Source organism: Leishmania panamensis (assembly GCF_000755165.1).
Source record: "Leishmania panamensis strain MHOM/PA/94/PSC-1 chromosome 28 sequence".
Lineage (NCBI taxonomy): Eukaryota > Euglenozoa > Kinetoplastea > Trypanosomatida > Trypanosomatidae > Leishmania > Leishmania panamensis.
In genome coordinates this window covers 707,002-726,181 of record NC_025874.1, presented here as the reverse complement: position 1 = coordinate 726,181, position 19,180 = coordinate 707,002, and the positions used below count along the sequence as shown (strand labels likewise).

The 19,180-nt window shown below is 58.5% G+C and overlaps 6 protein-coding genes across 6 annotated transcripts; all 6 read left to right on the top strand.

The window, feature by feature from the left end:
* Positions 1-774: 774 nt before the first annotated feature.
* Positions 775-1,641, top strand: LPMP_281970 (hypothetical protein; the record flags this gene model as incomplete). The annotated part of the gene is made up of 1 exon (XM_010702235.1): positions 775-1,641. One exon carries the CDS (start codon positions 775-777, stop codon positions 1,639-1,641), a length of 867 nt encoding a protein of 288 aa, XP_010700537.1.
* Positions 1,642-4,650: 3,009 nt separating this feature from the next.
* Positions 4,651-7,086, top strand: LPMP_281960 (C-terminal motor kinesin, putative; the record flags this gene model as incomplete). Its single annotated transcript, XM_010702234.1, has 1 exon — positions 4,651-7,086. The coding sequence occupies one exon, from the start codon at positions 4,651-4,653 to the stop codon at positions 7,084-7,086; it is 2,436 nt and encodes an 811-aa protein (XP_010700536.1).
* A 645-nt stretch (positions 7,087-7,731) lies between these two features.
* On the top strand, positions 7,732-8,409 carry LPMP_281950 (methylthioribulose-1-phosphate dehydratase, putative; the record flags this gene model as incomplete). The annotated part of the gene is made up of 1 exon (XM_010702233.1): positions 7,732-8,409. One exon carries the CDS (start codon positions 7,732-7,734, stop codon positions 8,407-8,409), a length of 678 nt encoding a protein of 225 aa, XP_010700535.1.
* A 2,046-nt stretch (positions 8,410-10,455) lies between these two features.
* On the top strand, positions 10,456-13,515 carry LPMP_281940 (DNA repair protein-like protein; the record flags this gene model as incomplete). Its single annotated transcript, XM_010702232.1, has 1 exon — positions 10,456-13,515. The coding sequence occupies one exon, from the start codon at positions 10,456-10,458 to the stop codon at positions 13,513-13,515; it is 3,060 nt and encodes a 1,019-aa protein (XP_010700534.1).
* Positions 13,516-14,928: 1,413 nt separating this feature from the next.
* On the top strand, positions 14,929-16,332 carry RPA1 (replication factor A, 51kDa subunit, putative; the record flags this gene model as incomplete). Its single annotated transcript, XM_010702231.1, has 1 exon — positions 14,929-16,332. One exon carries the CDS (start codon positions 14,929-14,931, stop codon positions 16,330-16,332), a length of 1,404 nt encoding a protein of 467 aa, XP_010700533.1.
* Positions 16,333-18,436: 2,104 nt separating this feature from the next.
* On the top strand, positions 18,437-18,874 carry LPMP_281920 (mitochondrial RNA binding complex 1 subunit, putative; the record flags this gene model as incomplete). The annotated part of the gene is made up of 1 exon (XM_010702230.1): positions 18,437-18,874. One exon carries the CDS (start codon positions 18,437-18,439, stop codon positions 18,872-18,874), a length of 438 nt encoding a protein of 145 aa, XP_010700532.1.
* Between the last annotated feature and the right edge of the window lie 306 nt (positions 18,875-19,180).

Below are 19,180 nucleotides of genomic sequence, written 5' to 3'. Positions count from 1 at the left end.
TGTGTGCGTGTGTGTGAAGGGTGAGGTACTGGTGATGGTGAGTCCCAAGGGATGCATTGCCCATCGGCTATCACAGACAGACGCTCGGGCTCGGATGGCATGCTTGTGCGCCTGTGTGTAACGTCTCTCTCTCTCTCTGTTGTACCAACGCAGCACTGGGTGCAAGTAGGTGTGTTTTCCACCCATGAACACCCCCCACGCTTTGAGCGCGCCCCAACCCGTCCCCTCCCCCCTACTCGCACCGTGTCTTACGGCCATACTATCGAAGAGGTGAGGAAAAAGGGACGAGTAGATCATAATCAGTGAATATGCAAGAGCGTTGAAGCGACGCGGGGTAGCTACGCGTGCAGGTATCATCACAGGAGCATATCCACACCACACTCGCACGACCACATCGATAATGGTGACAGAGGAGGGCGTCAGCACTGCCCTGTTGGGGCTTCTGCTCCGCTTCATACGAGCGTGCGCAGGCAATGTGTGCGCGTATATCGACTGGTGCCCATCGTGGATGCGAACTGACGTCTGGGGAAAGCGAACGAGTGATGCGAACGGGGCCAACGCTATTGAGCACTGTCATGGTGGTCATGATGATCGTGCTGCTATTATCTTCTCCCTTTCCTCTCTCTACCCCTCTGGACCCTTCCCTCTGTCTCCCCCACATACTTGAGGGTTCGCTCTTACTGTTTGACCTCCTTCCATTGTGCCCTAGCTCTGTTTATCGTGTTCTGCGAGTGCGCCACTCGTGCACGCCTCTTGGCCGATACAGTAAGCGCCATGGTCTTCTCTATCCCATCCTACATCGGCGTAGGCGATCGGTACAAGAAACCCATTGATGCCCGCGCGCACGGCGCCACGTTCCTTGTCTCGCGCCCTAAGACGGGCACGAACCCCGATGCGCTCTTCGATAAGGAGCTCCACCACTTCTGGAATGGCGAGCGCGGCGGTGATCCCGAAATGGTGCGCCGCCGTCAGCAACTGGAAAGCTCCAAGAGGAACTTGACCCCGAACGGGTTTCTCTACTCCAGTCCTACGCCGGAGCCGGCCGGTCTCGGCTCGTACTTTGGGTGCTTCCAATCAACTCCATATTCACACATGCCAGAGCACCCAAGGGCGCACGAGCAGGCCATCGAGAGGCGTGAGCTGCCGCCGCGTGGCGTGTACACATCACCGGCGAAGAAGGGCACCGGCTACGGCTACGCCCACATCACGCTGTCCGACGTAGGGAGCGACTACATCGCCACCATCTACGAGCAGCAGCGCATCAACGCACGTCGCGAGCGGGAGGAGTGGGTGAAGAAGATGCCAGCAGAGCCGTTCCATCCCGCCGGCCGCGAGGGGTTCACCTTTGACGAGAGCCCCGCGACAGGGACGTCTCGCTGCTACATTATGACAACTCCTTTCCGGGAGAAGCGGCCCGAGCGGGTCTTTACCCACTTCCGCATCGACCAGCCGTGGCGCCCTGCCGGCTACGTTGAGGACAGGCCCACCGCGATGGAGTACTGGGAGGACCCATACCGCGGCTATGACCCCCGCAAGGAACCGAAGGAGTACGTCAAGAAGCCCTCTGATGCTAGCTTTGTGCCAAGCTCGCGCAACGACAACTTCTGGTACACGCAGAGCATTGTGTTCAAGCGTGTTTGAGGAGGGAGGAGGAGGGGGAGGGGAAAAGGTGGTGGTGGTGGTGGTGGTCGACGCGAGCGAGTGTGGGTGTGTGGGGTGGATGAGCTTGGCCTCTGGCGCTTTTTTAGACGACCTCCTGTTGCTTCTCTCTCTCTCTCTCTTCACTGCCACCTGTTGCCCTACTGTGCGTCGCTGTTGCGCATCTCTTTAGGAGGTTCATTTTTACCGTGGCGACGGCGCTTCTGGTTCCTTGCCCGTCTTCCCCGTTCCGCTTACCTCTCTTTCGTCTCTTCTCTGTGTATTTTGTGTCTGCCCTCGTTGTGTTGTTGTGGCTGATGTATAGCTGACTCGCCTGTTGGGTCTTCTGTGTCTACCTTTGCCGTGCCATATCCGCGGTGGCTGCACTTTTTGTTCTCTGATCTCTGTTACAGCCGTTGCTTGCCGGGTGAAGTGCACCTGCCCCCCCTCCCCTCCCCCTTTCCCTCCTACCGGCTGCTGGTTTGTATGGCGGTTTGGGAGGGGGGGAAGGCACACAGTCGCTCCCCCGTGTCCCCTTCCCAACACTTCTCCGCACTCCCCCCCTCTCCCCGGCACTCCGCTCCGCGCAGCATGTACAAACATTGCCGCATCAGTGCCTGCATGTGTGTGTGTGTGTACGTGCAGTGGGTGGCCGCACTCCTCCTTCCCCTTTCTCTTGCCCTTTCCATTTCATGCCAGGAGATGCGCATGCGACCACCCATCGAAACATACGGACGGCCTGCACCTCCTCTCTCTCTCTCGCGCGCGCACACACACACTCTAAATGATGAGAAGGGGCTCAGCAGGAAACCGCTAAGACGACTACCACAGTCGTGCTAGCCAGCAGAGCTGGTCATCGCCAACGCGGCCATGTGGAGCTATGTACCCACGCACCCACACAACTTCGCCTCCGAGCCCTTTATGGAATTGTCGAGGATATACATTTCTATGCGATTACGGGTGGCCCCCGCCATGGGAGCCGGGACGTACATGTCCCTGGCATACACGTGGGGCTCTCGTCAACTCTACCCTCACCGCCGCATCTCTCTTTCACACACTTTCTCGCTGTCTGACCTTCACTCTTCTGCTACGGGCTGCACTGTCGCTCTGTTCGTTCTTTCCCATCACTGCTGATTCTCTAATGATCAGGGGTGTGTTAGAGAGGCGAGAGCCGCGCCAGCGCAACACAACACCTTTCGGCATGTTTCCTCGCTTCTTCTTTACGCAGCGCCGTGTGTCTGTGTGTCCCCATGGCGGCGGCCCATAGAGTGAGGCAGTACCACAGACCCGACCATGTACACCTGCGTCGACATGCCCACCCTTCACCCGCCCGCACCAGACAGCAGCCGCATGTCGAGTGCTTCTCTCCATCTCGTTTTAGTTTGACTCACTCGACAAGCAGCGCATTTTGCTCGATTTTTTTAATTTTCGTTCCTTCTTGGCTGTCGTGCGGCGATTGGGTTCACTGGCAAGCCGAATCGAGGGAGACAGACAGGCAGCGAGGGCGCTCAGCAGCAAGCAAGCATCCCTCAAGTAGTCGAAGTTTGTGGACTTTGAGTTGTTGACGAGGAAGGAGAACATTTTGTGAGCTTGTAAGCAAGCACAAAAGAAAACGGCAGAAGATGCCGAAACGAGGGAGGAGTGCTTTCACCATGTGACTTCATTTCTCCGAGCGCATGCTGTTCAGCTGTTCGCGTGATCAGCCGGTGCGCGCACATATAGATACTATGCCGAAGACGTGAACTTAGACAGTGGGTGTTGAGGACTAGCACTCACTCGCTCTCTCTTCTCCTTACCCCTCTTCTCGTCTTCTACGCTAACACGTGTGAGAGTGCGCCGGTTCACGGCTGAGCTGAAATTTGTGCTGATTCGTCTCGTTTAGCTGATCTTGGTGAGCTTTTCTCTCTCGGGACACAACGGTGTGGTGAGGTCGGAGAGGGGCGATGAGGTGCTCCTTTCTTTGCCCAGTGGAAGCGGGTCCTTTATTGCACCTGCCAGTGCTATTTCTAACTTTATCTTTCCTCTGAGAATGAGCCCCCAGTGACGTTATTTTTCCTTCCTGCTCGTTGCTTCTACTGTTTGCGTCTTCAGAAAGAGTCCCACCTATCCAGCCCTCTTCGCGTCTCCACCTGGTGCGACGGCAAACTGGAAGGACGAGGGGCACCACAATCTCGCCCGTCCCCAAGAGCAGCACATAGACGCGTGTCGATGCACCTGTAGAAAAGCCGCGTTCTATTCCTACCGGCATGGCCTCGGTGTGGCTTTCTCCTTCCCTTCTTCCATCTCGCCCCGCCCACTCTTTCTCCCTCACACGTGCGATGAGAGCAAAGGTCGCATTCACTACGCACACTCAGCACACACACACACACACACACACACACACACGCACACACCACCATTTGAAGGACGCCTACGCAGACCCCACCCGTCTTCAGCACCAACAGAAAGAGAGGTGAGAGCGGGGGGAGGGGAGGGGAGGGGAGGGGCCAAAGCTTCGCCTGGATAAGGTGCCTGTTCAGCTACCCCTCTGCCACCATTGTCGTCGCCATGTTGCCCAATAGAAAGCGTGAGCGAGGCGCTGCCGGCGAGCCCGAGAGCGCTGCACCAAGCAGCACTGCTGTGAAACGAACGCCTATGACCTCCAAAGCCTCGTCTCATGCTTCCCCTTCTTTGCATGACCCGCTGCGACCACGAATGGTTAACCTGGCATCTGATAGGAGCAGTGAAAAGGAGGCTTTGGCACTTCGTCCTCCAGTCGCGACTCAAGGAGCTCCTCGTGATGTCACTGCTGTTCAAGCAGTGCGGCGGCCCCATCACACGAACAGCACGACCACTCGTTCTGTCGCAGACTCATCGCAAGGCGGCATCACTAACGCTTCCCCACGCAGTAGCGACTCAGCAGCGTCGGCATCCTCAACTGCTGCTCGTGCACCGCTGGGGCGTGGCCGGCCTCAGCGGCCGCTTCGGCCACCACTGTCGCGTTCCGCCATGCCGAGCACACCACAGAGGGCGATGTTACCTTCAGGAAGAGGGCGTGGCGCTACTGGCCTTCGCTCTCACGTAGATCATGCTATCACAGGCGCGACCTCCCTCTCTACGGCGGGTGCCAAGAGTGGCAACGCCGCCTCACCTTCAGACCCACCTCCCACTGAGTCTGAAAGACAGCTTTGGGCCACGTGGCGGGAAAAGCGCGAACGGCTCGAGCGTGAGGTGCAGTCACTGGCTCAGTACTCGCATAAGTTGACGGAGGAAACACAGGCGGTCCAAGACGCCATCGAGGGCATGCTCACCGAGTTCGAAGACGAGAAGCAGCGAGTCGAAGAACACCACAACGCCACGGTGGCGCGCTACCAGGGCTTCATGAGTGCCCTGCGCGTACGCGAGGAAGCCTGTCTGTCAGCGAGGCAGCGAGCACTGGATCGCATCTGCACGTCTCGAGAGACTGTGAGTCAACTGCAGCGAGAGCAGGCAGCAACGCAGGGTGCCATCATCTCGGCGACAGACGAGCGTGATGGGCTGGAGCAGCAGTTGGCCAGCGCAAATGACGCGGCGGCGGAGCGTACGATCAGCCTTCAACAGCTGCAGCAAGAGGAGGATCGCATGCGGGATGCCACCTATGGCCTTAGCGGGGAGGTGAAGGAGTTGGTACTGGAGATGGAGCGACTCCGAAAAGAGAAGCACCGCATGGATGTGGAGTCGATGGAGACCGAGGTGGCTCGGCGGGAGCTCTACTCTCTCTGCGAGGAGCTAAAAGGCTCTATTCGTGTCTACTGCCGTGTGAAGGGTGCTGCCCTGCCAGTAGAGCCGCAACTCCCACGTGACGACACCCTGTGCGACGAGGCGTCGGAGCCGCAAGCCATTGGTTTGTCGAAGCCAGAGGATATCGGCACCCATTTGAGTGAGAGCGCTGAAGCTACTGCCGTTGCGTCTGTCGAGATGCCCCCTCTCTGCCGGCTACTCAGCCGCAGTGGCTCGCTAGAGTCGTCTCTCTCAGCCGCCGTGCTGGCGGTCTCGAGTATTCCCACGACCAACACAGAGGCAATGGTGATGACAACAGACGCCCGGCACAATACCCCTGGTGGTGGGTTGCGTAGCGGAAACTCCACGACGAGATCAAGCGTGGCCACGGCAAGCATCATGGGGGACGGCGAGGCCGACGCAGCTGCAGATGAAGGGGCAGCACCCGTCTTTTCCTTCCCGGATCAGGGGGAGGGGGATCCCCTCAGCGACGCTAACCACAAGGCAGGCCAGGGTGGGCTCCCGCAAGTGCGTGGAGCAACGCCGACGGGGACGACGGGCAGCACCACGACAACCCTCGCTCACGCCGTGACGCCGCTCCTCTGCACTTCGACTGCGCAGGGCGGGGAAGAAGAAGGGGGACATTTTCTCACTGCTGCTGCCGTGGTAGGTCTGCCGTACGGTTGCGGGCGATGCATCACGATCCATCAGACGCGCTCCAACGCCACTTCGACAGGCCTCAGCAGCTTCACGGAGACCTTCACCTACGATAAAGTTTTCACTGGCGAGGCACGACAGGCGGAAGTGTACTGCGATGTGGAGCCACTCGTGCGCAACGCCGTTGACGGCTACCGTGTGTGCATTTTCGCGTATGGACAGACAGGCAGCGGCAAGACCTTTACCATGGAGGGCGACGTGCGAGGCAGACCGGAGTTGTACGGCGTTACTCCACGCGCCCTTCAGACGGTACTACAGCGGCAAGCCGAGCTCGCCAACGAGGGCTGGAGCTACGAGCTTTCCTGCACGTTTATTGAGATCTACAACGATGTCATCCGTGACCTGTTTCAAAGTGGATCGACAAGATACGAGGCGGCGGTGCAGCAGCAGCAGCAGCAGGCCGCCATGACAGCGTCCACCACCTCTTCTGCTGTGTACCACACAATCAAGCACAGTGGGGACCGCACGTACATCACCAACGTGGTAGAACGAAATATACGTAGCATGGGGGAGTTCCTGCAGCTCTACAAGCACGCGGTGCTGCAGCGCAGCACCGCCAAGACGGGCCTTAACGATGCCTCCTCGCGCTCGCACTGCATCTTTACGCTGCACATTTCTGGCACAAACGGGACTATTCGTCAACGCAGCGACGGAGTGCTTTGCCTTGTCGACCTCGCAGGCAGCGAGCGCGTCAACGACAGCGGCGTGCAGGGGAAGCAATTCAAGGAAGCCGTGAACATCAACCGCTCTCTGTTGGACCTCGGCAAGTGTATCCGCGCGCTGCGCTGCGGGGCAGTGGTGCCATGGCGTAACTGCAAGCTCACATATCTCCTCCAGAATTACCTTGGCGCCAAGGGCGGAAAGATGCTGATGATCGTGACGGTCTCTCATGCAAAGGCACACGCGCTGGAGAGCTTGAACTCACTACGGTTTGCGGCTCAAGTTCAGGAAACATACGTGGGCACGTCTGTGAAGCGCGTGACGAGCATTTAGGCCGTACGTCTCCGCTCACCCCTCACTTCCGCTGCAATCCCGCCCGAACGAAAAGAGGCGTGCTCTCGCGCGCTTCTTGCCAGCCCTCGCCTCACTCATTTATTATTATTATTATTTTTTTTACCTTTACTAGATCTCGCCTTATTTCACTTCCCCGCCCCTCTCTCTTCGTTCCCTTCATCGCAGCTTGTTGCCGCCGGCCAGCTCGACTTCTCTCGACGTTGTCTTTCCCTCCCAGCTGCGGTGCTGCCTCCCTCCGCTTGTGTCTCTCCCGTTCGGCGCCGCGTCTCTGTTGCTAGCCGATCGCCCTCCAACTCATGAGCGCCGCCTTCGGTGATGTCTCTCGAAATTCTGTCTGAAGTAAGAGACGGACTGGCACGGAGGAGGCGAAGGGCGTCATGCGCACCCTTCATTCTACGGCGTACACCTTTGCGTCCTTTGCTCCTCTGCGTCACTACTTGTCTTTTCCCTCTCTTTTCCTCTCTCTTCCCCGCGTACTAACTCACGAAACGGCGGTTTGTCGTGGAGGTCGATCACCCCCCGATATCGTTCTCCACCCTTGTACATCACGACAATGATTGCTGCGCTGGCGGCGGATTCCATTGCCCACAAACCCACTCACTCAGTTACACGGCGCGCGTAGCTATGTCTGTCATTCTCCCCGAATCTCATCCAGAGCACCCGTTCAACCTCATCCCGGAGCTCTGCCGCAGGTTTTACGACCTCGGCTGGGCCACCGGTACAGGCGGCGGCATCTCCATCAAGATGGGCGACAACTATTATGTTGCCCCTAGCGGTGTGCAGAAGGAGCGTATCAAGTCGAACGAGATTTTCGTGTTAAACTCCAGCCAGGATATCGTTGAAGAGCCGCGCACAGATAAGCAACTAAAGATGTCGGAGTGCACGCCGCTGTTCTTCAACGCCTACCGCATGCGCAACGCTGGGGCGTGCTTGCACACGCACTCTGTGAAGTGCGTCCTCATCAGCCTCCTGTGCGATCGCGAGTTCCGCATCTCGCACATCGAGATGCTCAAGGGCATCACCAACAACGAAACAAAAAAAGCGCTGGGGTTTCGCGACACCCTCATCGTGCCGATTATAGAGAACACCGACTTTGAGAAGGACCTAACGGCCTCCATGGCGGAGTGTATGGAGAAATATCCGGAGTCATGCGCGGTGCTCGTGCGCCGGCATGGCATGTATGTGTGGTCCGACACCTGGCAGAAGGCGAAGGGTGCAGTGGAGTGCATCGACTACTTGATGGGTCTGGCCATTCAGATGAAGCAGCTGGGTCTTGAGTGGGAGCCAAAGGACGTCAAGTAAGGACATGAGCAGCGCACCCACACGCATGCTACGCAGAGAGATCAACACCGATATCTAGATATCTCTCTCTCTCTCTCTCTATATATGCGTTCACATGTGTGCATCTTCGACGAGTGGCGTCGGGGGTGGGTGGGAAGGAGCAAGCGGTGTGCGTGCGTATGCGTTTGCGGGAACGTGATGCCCCCCTCCTCCCCTCCCCGTTGCGAGGGAGGGAGTGGGACGACTTTTATTGCTCTTCCTCCACACCCAGGCCCAGGCAAAGGCACGCACAGACAAGCACCAGTGAGGGTATGTGCTGCTCTCTTATTTACCACCAGGAAATGCGCCGCAGGCTTGCTGACTACCTCGTGCGCAAACTGTTCTCGTAACCGAAATGACAACGAAAATGAGAAACAAACGAAGACATATTCGCAAGCGCCAGAGCAAGTTGTTCCATTGGGGAAGAGCAGGGAGGAGGTGCAGGGAACGCCTCATCAGCGACACCGCGTGAGCCCCACAGGGATGCGGAAGAGCGCGACCCAGCGCCCCCTCCCCTCACTCCCCTTCCCTTTATGACATTTTTGTTTGGCTCTCTTTCTTAAGCTGTTTTACCTCTCGCACTCCTATCTTCCCCGCTTCTCCCGCTCTCGCTCTCGCTTTCTCTCAGCTTCTGCGGGAGGGAGCCCCCCTAGGTCTCGTCACAACCAGAGTACATCTCGCTGTGCTTCTCGTCCTGCACAGAGGTTTGAAGAGTGGGGGAAGGGGTGGGAGGCACCAATGCGTATGAAAACACAGTGATGCGCGTGCGTATGCGTTTGGGTGCGCTTCTGCAGGATGCCGTGATACTTCCAGCGTCGTCACCGTTGTGTTTGGCGGTGCGCCCTTCCCTCTTACGCTTGTGGATCTCCTCACTCCCGTCTCGTTGCTTCTCTTCCTCGCTTACTCTGCCTACCCCCCTTTCCACTCCCTCCCTCCACCCCTCCTGCACGCGCACGCACATGAACGCTTCGATAGAACAGCCGCTGCACCAGTCGTTCCTCCCCATTTCTCGCTGCACATTCATACAGGCAGGTTCAGGCGCAGCTACATGCATCCGGCTTGAAGGCCGGCGAAGAACAAGAAAGCCCCCGCTCACAACGGACCATCAGACAGGGTTGTTGTCTCTCCTCCTACGTCCCACTGCGTTTTGGCTGCCGCTTCCAGCGAGGAAATTTTAGTGTGTGACGGCGAAGGCTTCACCGAACGGCAATGGACGATGTAGATTCGTTTTTAGCCAGCCTGGATCAGTTCTCATCCCCATCAATCGATGCGGGTATTCAACGGCAGCAGGAGCACCGGAGCGGAACCGCGGCAGCACCGAGTGCGTCGCCGGCTTTGACCATTGCGCCGTGTAGCTCTCAGCATCAGCGTCGTCGTCGGCCGCGTGATGAAGACACTGGTGCTTCGTCCCAGTTCGAGGCACCACAACAGTCGCCTTTTTCGAGCTCGAGCGACAACGCGGGCCGACATCGTAGTGACCTGCATCTCTCTGCAGCCTCGCCGTCATTGCCCACACGTACAGTGGTAAGGAGCCACTCACCGCATACGTGGCGGTGTGTTCGATGCGGAGCGGAGAGCGCGTCTCAGATGCCGCGCTGCACGCTCTGCAATCGGTGTCGCCATCGCGTGGAGGAGCACCAGCCGCTGCTGACGTTGCCTGAAACGTCTCTCTCCTCGGTCTTACCGGTCAGCTCACCTGCAACGCAGCCAGGGTCGTCTTCTCAGGTCTTCTCCCCCGCCGCCCCAACGGATGAGCGTGGCCTTCACCTTGGTAGAGGCTACACTATCCATGGAAGCGGCATCACTCATGGGGGCGGTGCAGGGCATGAGTCACTCGTTGTTGCAGGGCCAGGTGAGGTCTCGTGCCCCCGATGCACCTTTCTTAACTCGTCCTCGAGGAGTATCTGCGAGATGTGCGACGGAACGCTTCCATCGCTGCCGTCGCACTCACCGGCAGCGCTTGCATCCTTCACAACCACCGCGAAGGACGGCGGTGCTTCTCTGGGAAAGGCGAGCCCTCCGGCTGTCATGCCCAAGGGCACGCCGTTTGATTTCAGCGCGGCTGCCACTGGACCAGTGCCGTCCACGGCTCTCGCCGACTTGGGAAGCGGAGGTCAGCCGCTGCGTGAGCGCTTGTCTATCTACCAAACACCGCACTCGCCTGAGCTGGCGCTGCCTGCCGTTGTCGCCACGGCACAACGTGTAATTCTGCAGGAGGCTGGCAGGGAAGGCCTCTCTCTCTCTCCTGGAGCTCTAAAAAGCCAGGGAGCTCTTTCTTCTTCTTTGTCTTCCTCTTCGTCTTCCTCTGGCGACGGCGATGATGAGGACGAGGAGAGCGGGAACGAGTGGAGCGACGAGCAGGAGGCGGAGGTGCGCGGCGCGGATGACCACCTCGAACTTGTCCGCTTTCTGGAAGCACTGCAGTCTGTGAAGTTCGACACGCTTCCCTGTGCCGCCGTTCCAGCCACGATGCGGACACGCGCGGAGCTCCGTCCCTTTCAGCTGCAGGCGCTCTACTGGCTGCTGTCGCGTGAGCAGCCGCAGCTTTATCGCGCGCACGTGGCGGCCACGGACACCGATGCGCTTATCATGAAGAAGGGGGAGATGGGCTCTTTTGAAAGCGGCGCTGACAGCTGCGGGGATAAGGAGGCCGGCGTGACTTACATTACCAGCAGTCGTGGTGGAGGCGGAGCCGCGGAATGGGGAGTTCACTTCAAGACAGAGAGCTTGTGCATGACATCGCCTGCCTCTGGTGCTCTGGTGACTGCATCTTGCCCTTCTTCTGCCGGCGTTGCCACTCGCACCCCCGACAGCGGCTCAGAGGGCGATGTCAGCATGACCATCGGAGGGCAGGAGATGACGCGCACTGTACGTGGCGGCGTGTTTGCGGACTACATGGGTCTTGGAAAGACACGCACACTGATTGCGCTGTGCGAGGCAACGCGGGTGCCACGGATTGATCGCGTGACCGGTTCCTTGGTCGAGTCGGCAGCGACGCTCATTGTTTGTCCGACTTCCCTTCTCACACAGTGGGTGCGTGAGATACATCGTTGCGTGGAGCGGCCTGCCACTGCGCCGCTGCGCATTCTCCTCTACTACGGAGCCCGTCCACGCCGCCTCAGTCTCTTCCAGGTGGCGCAGTCCTACGACTACGTCTTGACCACGTACCAGACGCTCTGTCACAAGCAGCCACCCGCCTCTCGCTTTGAGTCGACGTATGCCAGCGGAGGGGCCTCTCCGACGATGTCAGCTGACATTTCTGGCGTAGACGATGCCGTTGCAGGCTCGTCTTTGCCCGCGAACGTGGATGATTACGATGTCGACCGGCGGCTGCAGACAGAGGTGGATAAGTTGTTCATGATCCGCTGGGCCCGCATCATCCTCGACGAAGCTCACTACATCCGCAACATGCGCACACATCAGAGTCGCGCGTGCCTCAAGCTGAGTGGCGTCTGTCGGTGGGTCGTGACGGCGACACCAGTGCAGAACAGCCTCAACGACCTCTACCCTCTCCTCCGATTCCTCGCCGTGCCGCACTTCAGCTCGCTTGCGTGGTGGAACAACGAAATTGTGCGCTACTACAACCTCGACCCGCATCATCCACGCCCCGTCACGGCGCTCAGTATCCTGTTCGGCTCTATCTTGCTTCGCCGCACGCCGGACTCGATCGTGAATGGGAAGCCCATACTGGAGCTTCCGCCAAAACGGATGATAACCCACACCGTGGGGTTGTCACGCGAGGAGACGCGCTTCTATCAATCGATCCATGCCAAGGCAACGGCGAAGCTAAACGAGCTGCGCGACCGCGAGGCGTACGCGGCTCGCACACCGCTGGCCACCTTTACGACAGCCTTTGAAATGCTCGTGCGCTGCCGGCAAACGTGCCTGCATCCGTACATCGTGGTGGCGGCTCTCCGCCGGTGCCACCGACTGTTGGGCTCAGAGGCCCGCCGTGGCGCCACCGCTTCGCTGGACGAGATCCATCGCGCTTCTGCAACCGCCAACCGTGCGAGCAGTGAGGTGGCGCGGCGTCAGCGAGAAGATGAGCAGACGACGCGCGCCATCGATGAGTTTATTCAGGCGGTAGTCCTTCGCCGGCTGCGCGGCGTCAAAGCTAGGGAATTTGTCCAGTCCCTCGTGGAGGAGATCAAGGACCGGAAGTTGGAGTCGCGTGAGTGCATCATCTGTCTCGACACGGTGAACCGTCCTGCTATTTTGCCATGTGCGCACGTCTTCTGCGAGGAGTGCATCACGCACGCCTTGCAGGCAACGCGACGATGCCCGCTGTGCAAGCGCAACTCAAGGCCGTCGGAGCTGCTGCTGGTCCCGGTGGAGATTTTAGGCCCCACGGCGCAGCAGCTGCAGACGTCTGCAGGCGGAGGAGATGACAGGGTGAGTGCAACTGAACCGGCACCGGAAGTGCCTCTGAATTTGGATCTAACGGACATGAGCAACTGGGGCCTGCAGCTGAGTTCAAAGACGCAGTACCTGATCGACAAGATCCGTTCTCTGCCAGCGGATGACAAGGTGGTCGTGTTCAGTACCTTCCTGACGTACCTTCGCTGCGCGCAGCACTGGCTGCAGGCGGCTGGGGTGTCGTGCGCAGTTTACACTGGGTCGATGACGATGAAGCAAAAACACTCCTTGCTGGAGCTTTTTCACGACGCGACTCAGCCAGCGTCGCCGCGCGTCCTTCTTGCCACAACAAGCAGCTGTGGTGTGGGGCTGAACCTGACCTGTGCCAACCACTGCTTCCTGATGGAGCCGTCCTGGAACCCTGGCACGGAGGAGCAGGCGCTCAACCGAATCCATCGCATTGGCCAAACAAAACCAGTCACCATCACGAAGCTCATCGCTGATGGGACGATTGAGCAGAACATCAGCCAACTGTGTGAGCGGAAGCGCGCGTTGAGCGGGTACTGCTTCAGCAATGGTGTGGCAGGTGCGCCCGCTGCTGGCGGCGGCGGCGGTGGGGCCGGGCGACTGCGCACGGCCGATTTGTTGGAGCTGTTCGCGCCGGAGATGTCGAGTGAGAGCAGCGATGATAACAGTCATGACGACGCCAGTGAAGAGGATGACGAGGAATAGAGTGTGGGCCGCGGGAAGGGTGGGTTTGGGTGGTTGGTTGGTTAGGATGGTAGTGCTCTTCACCCCCGCGCTCTCCTGTGGTCTCTTCTGATCTCAAAGCGCCGCCCCGCAAGCCGACTTATATTCTCCTCGCTCGGGGTGGCAGTCGTTTGTGCATCGGATGCTTCTGAACACACCATACGCACAAGACATCACCCACTACCAACACAGGCACGCACACTCGCATGCGTTCCAGCCATCTCGCCCCGGGCGGGGATGGTTATGCTGCCTCCGTGTAATGGGGTATTGTGCTATCGATCAAGCAAGCAGTACAGCTGAGTGCATGCCCTCGGAGTGCGTTTGTGTTGGCGGACGGGCAGCTGGGTAGGTGGGCAGGAGGGAAAGGGGTGAGGTGACATGGACTTGTGTTTTACGTGAGCGTGTGCGTGTGTGTTCTTTTCTTCGCTCAGCTCTTCAATGACATCAGCTGCTCCTCGGTCTCTCTCCTTCTGCGACTCGTGCGCACCCTCTAGCTCAACCCCTGCGCTGCGCTCTCGAGCGAGTAGATGTACCTGCGGCTTGCCACTCACTTGATTATTCTGCTTTCCATGCCCACGACTCCTCGCATGTGCGAGTACCTTCACCCTCTGCCTCTCTCCCCTTACCGCGCCTCTTACTGGCCTGAATGTGCCTTCTGCAACTTGTGAGGAAGAAGTGCCCACTTACACCTTTAGCCCGCCTTACCCCCCTTTCTTCCCCTCACAGGTGGTCTTCCTCTCTTTATCTGTCTTCCTGCTCCTCCGTGACATCCTGTGCCTTGGCTCACCCCCCCCCTGTACTGCATTCTAACAGCAGCAGCAGCACTGTTACAGCGCCATCACCAGCGCCACCTTGAGACCCATACACTCCGGAGTGATTCGCAGAACCACTGATCCAGCACCGACAGCGGCTTGCTCACCCACCTGGACACACGTGCACATACAGCGGCTTCACTGCGAGGGTGCGCGAAGCGATACAAAACAAACACCAGAGAACACTAAAGCATTCGCGCTCATAGAAAGGCATCGATACATCCATCTAAGGAGGTACACACGCGCCTTCCCCCTCCCCCCCATACACAACACGCACCTCGAGAGCGGCAACTTTACGCGAATCATTGGGGCCATCGCCTTCACAGTAAGCAACTGCCCCCCTCTCCCTCTCTCTCCTCCTCTATCGCTGGCCCTCTCCATTCTTTCATCATCAAACGCTGACAGAGCCGTTCACCCCCCCTTCTCCCGATACGGAACGAAAGGGACTTTACGCGCGTATCTCCGGTCTGCTCAAGCGAACACGCTCTCTTCCGCCTTACCTCACCTCACCACTCCACACCTCCTTCCTCTGCACCCCCGACCTCCCACCCACCCCCCTTCCCCGAAGCATACGCTTATCGTGATGCAGCAGCCGGGCAGCCACCAGATCCAGCCCATCGACTCCCTTACACCGTTTCTCGGTGGCAAGTGGTGGATTCGGGCACGTGTGACAGACAAGACGGACATCCGTACCTGGAACAAGCCGACGTCGCAAGGAAAGCTCTTCTCCTTTACCCTCATTGACGAGTCTGCCGCGATTCGGGCGACAGTCTTCAACGACGCCGTGGACACCTTCGAACCGCTCATCGTCAATGGACAGGTGTACTACTTCAGCGGTGGCCAGGTGAAGAATGCAAACCGGCGTTTCAGCAACGTGAACAATGACTACGAGCTCACGTTCGACCGCAGCTCGGAGATTATGTTGGCGCGGCAGGACACATCAACCGCGGCGCTACCGATGCAGCGCTACAACTTTGTGCCAATCGAGTTTCTAAAGCAGCGCGAGGTCGGCTCCCTCGTTGACGTGCTTGGTGTCGTGCTCAAGGTAGACGATGTGTCATCTATCACGCAGAAGTCGACAGGCCGCGAGCTGGTAAAGCGGAACGTCAAGATGGGCGACATGACGGCAGCTGTGGAGGTCACCTTCTGGAATGACGAGGCGCAGACTTGGGGCTACCCGATCGGCACCGTTGTGGCGCTGCGGCAGTTGAAGGTCGGCAGTTTTGACGGCGTGACCCTCTCCTCCACCTACCAGACTAAGATCGACGTCAACCCCACAGACCTGCCGGACGTCAAGAAACTCGCGACGTGGTACGTGTCGACTGGCGGCGCGAACGTGACGTCGTTGTCGTCGCAGGGGCTTGGCGCAATAAACGGCGCCGGTGGCGAGAGCGACCGCGGGCGCAAGTACCTCGACGAGATCCAGTCGGAAGGGATTGGCCGGGGACTGAAGCCCGAGTACGTCGACGTCCGATGCGTCCCCATCTACTTCAAACAGGACGCCCAGTGGTACGACGCGTGCCCGACGTGCAACAAGAAGGTGACCGAGGAGGGTGCTCAGGGAGATCGCTTCCGCTGCGAGAAGTGCGACAAGACGGTTACACCAACGCAGCGCTACCTCGTCTCCATCCAGGTCACGGACAACGTCTCTCAGGCGTGGCTAACGCTGTTCAACGAAGCCGGCATCGAGTTCTTCGGGATGGAGGCGGCGGAGCTGAAGAGGCGTGCACAGGAGGACCCCCTCTACATCGCGAAGTTAGCACAGGGCCGCATGAACAGGCCGGTGGTGATGCGTCTGCGCGTGAAGGAGGAGACGAGCTCGAACGCCATGACCGGCGAGGAGTCGGACCGGCTGCGCATGTCGGTGGTGCGCATTTCAGAGTTCATGCCGATTGCCGGCACCTCCGAGGACACACGCCGCCGCCTCGCGCAGAACCTGCGCGCGGAGTGCGATGAAATTCTACGCCTCATCGAGGCGTACGTGTGAGTGTTGCGAAGCGACAAAGAGGGTCTCACGCATGCACAGGCACACGGAAGCACCCACAGAGCTGGATGCGTTTCTTCACTGCACGTGCATTGCTTGCCAAGCACATCATCCCATAGAGAATGTCTGCTCTGGTGTCAGTGCGTGTGCTTGCGCAGGCACACCGATTTACACCCCCCCCACACACACACAGAGAAAACTTTCCCAGAATGGTGTAGTCCTTCTTCCTAAGCGTGTTTTAACGTGTTGTTGCGTTCTCTTTCAGTTCTCTTGCTGATTGCTGGTGTTTCTCCCTTTTTCTTGGCCCCCTTTTTTTCGTTGACTACATCGGCAGTTTATAACACTCACACACACTCCCACCCCCACCCCCACACTTTCGTGCGAGCACCAACAGGGGTCTCAGCCTTGCTCCCCCTCTTCCCTAGAGACGGAGCTTTAGTACGCCGATGAGCCCACGTGCCGTGTTGTTTGCCCATGTGCTATGAGGTGTGTGAGGAAGAGACAGATGCATCTTTGCTCTTCTTTCCATGCCGTCTGCTCGCCGCCGGTGCTCGCGCTCTCTTTGGTGTCGATGCCGTTGTGGCTGGTGTCTCGGTGGTGGTGGGTGGTGGTGACTCGAGAGAGAAGGAAGCGAGAAAATAAGGTGACGAGAGGCGAGCCAAGCAGTGCATTGTAGGCGTTTCAGGTCACTAGGCGGTTTTCTGCGAAGAAGGCAATTGTCATAAGAGCTCTGTAGCTTAGAAGGCCAAACCATGCGTTTGGGGGAGGGGGAAGGATAGGGTGGGCTAGTCTACCATACGGCCGTGCGCTACTCCCTCTGTTTCTTTCACCCCCTGGCAGCAACTTTAAGCCTCAGACAAAGGCTGCGTTGCGTGACGCAGCGGTAGTGGTGCGTGTTCGTGGTGGAGCGCCGACTGTCCGTCTGTGATGAGCTCCTTTGACTTCCTCACAGAAAGGGAGGTGAGGGGAGCGCTCTATGGTGTACGTGTGTGTGTGTTTGCATGCAGTGCTCGAAGCCGATCTTATCCCTCCGCCGTGCTGCTTGCATCGCCCATCCCACTCCGTAAGCGGGTGTGCAGAAGTGCGGATTACGGTTGGCCCAATTGCACTATTCGTGTATCTCAGTCATGCGTTGGCTGGTATTGCTTAATTATTATCATTATTATTCGCCTGCGTAGTGACTCCGCACGCATTCCTCTCTCTCCTCCTCTCTACCTCTTGTGGCGACGCTCTCTCTCTCTGTTTCCCCTTACACCCAACCACAAACACACGCAATATGCGCCCTTTTTTCCCTTCCGCTGCGCGGCGTTAAACCGGATGGACACGCTACCGTCAGTCGTTTCCTGTTTCATATGTGTCCTGACTAAGGAAGGCTTACGGACCAGGACAGCAGCGCACTACGCGGGTATTCATAGCGAATCACAACGCGTTCTTTGGGGTAAAACATACAGAAGTTGCGCCGAGCCAAACTCGGTCAGACGCGCTTTGCCGAAATCACAGCCATTCCATCGCGCGCACCCACGCAAACCCATAGACGCAATCGCAGAATCGAGTGAGGAAGAAAAAGCAAGCGCATACAACCCAGGGCTCACACCGGCAAGCATAAACGAGAGAGGCGGTTACCTTTCTACCCACCTAAGAGTCTCAGTTCGGTTCACAGACGGCAAACACCGTCTTCATTCTCCCTTCTCTTCTCGCTCTTTTCAGGCCCTATTTTGCACTCTTGGCATTGCACCGTGGCTCTTCTCTAGTCTCGCTCCCTTTGTGTGTGCGTGTGATTGGCGTGGGGCGAGTGCTCTGCGTGCTAACGGCTGTCAGGCCCGGGCGTAGACGTAAGCGAGTCAGGCATTTCTCGTGAAAGAGGTCCACTTGCTACACCCGTGGATACCGACAAGACAGGCCCTACCGTTTTGACATTTTTTTTTTCATACGGAAGACGAGACTCAGACCGCCTGCACTGCTTCTTGCGAAGCAGCTTGAAGCCAGCATCGGTCGCTTGCTCAGGCTGATGATGCGAAAGCTCTCTGCTGCTCTCTCAGGTGGCGGTGCGGTGCGTCGTCCGACAGGCCTGCTTGCGCACTCATGGAGCGCTGAGTGCGGTTTGCTGATGTATGGGTCAGTGAATGTGTCGGCAGCCGCGGACGCTTCTGCGGGGAGGGCTACCGCCTCCTGCTTCCTGATCGACGCACGCCGTTTCTACTTTGCCTCCTCGCGCGTCTGCATGGATGAAACCTCGAGTACTGCAGGGCAGCATCAACAGAAGACATCAGATTCCGGTGCACCCGCGGAAACCTCCTCCGCCGCTGCCAACGATAGAGAAAGTGCTCTGGACGTCGCCATGCGTGTCAACAAGATGAAAAAGGCGCACCAGAGCGGTGGCGCCGGCGCCAACAAGAAGGAGATGGAGCAGGAGGCGTGGAATGCCTTGAACTCGCTGACAGAAGACCAAATCAACAACGCAGAAGGGAAGGCAGTATCGTTGCTCTTGAATGCGTGGGCGTACTTCGCCAAATTCTGGGCTAAGGGAAAGGATGGCCCGCTGTGAGAGACACCTCGGAGTGCAGACGCAGTGCGTGGATAGAAGAGAGAAATAAAGAGAGCGCAAAACGACAACGGACGCAGTGCCCGATGAGGGCGCGCGCGTCGAGTCGGCGTCTGGGAAGGGGGAGAGAGGGAGAAGAGCAACGGTTATCGTCTGCGCCCGCGCGCGTCCACCCTGTTCTCCTGTGACTGGGAGAGGTCCAGGACGCGGTAGCACATAACCTTGTCTGCCTGCTCCCTCCCTCCCTCCCACTCCTCCGCGACTCAGCGCTGCTTGTTCATTTCAGTGTTCTGTTTTCGCTCGTCCTTT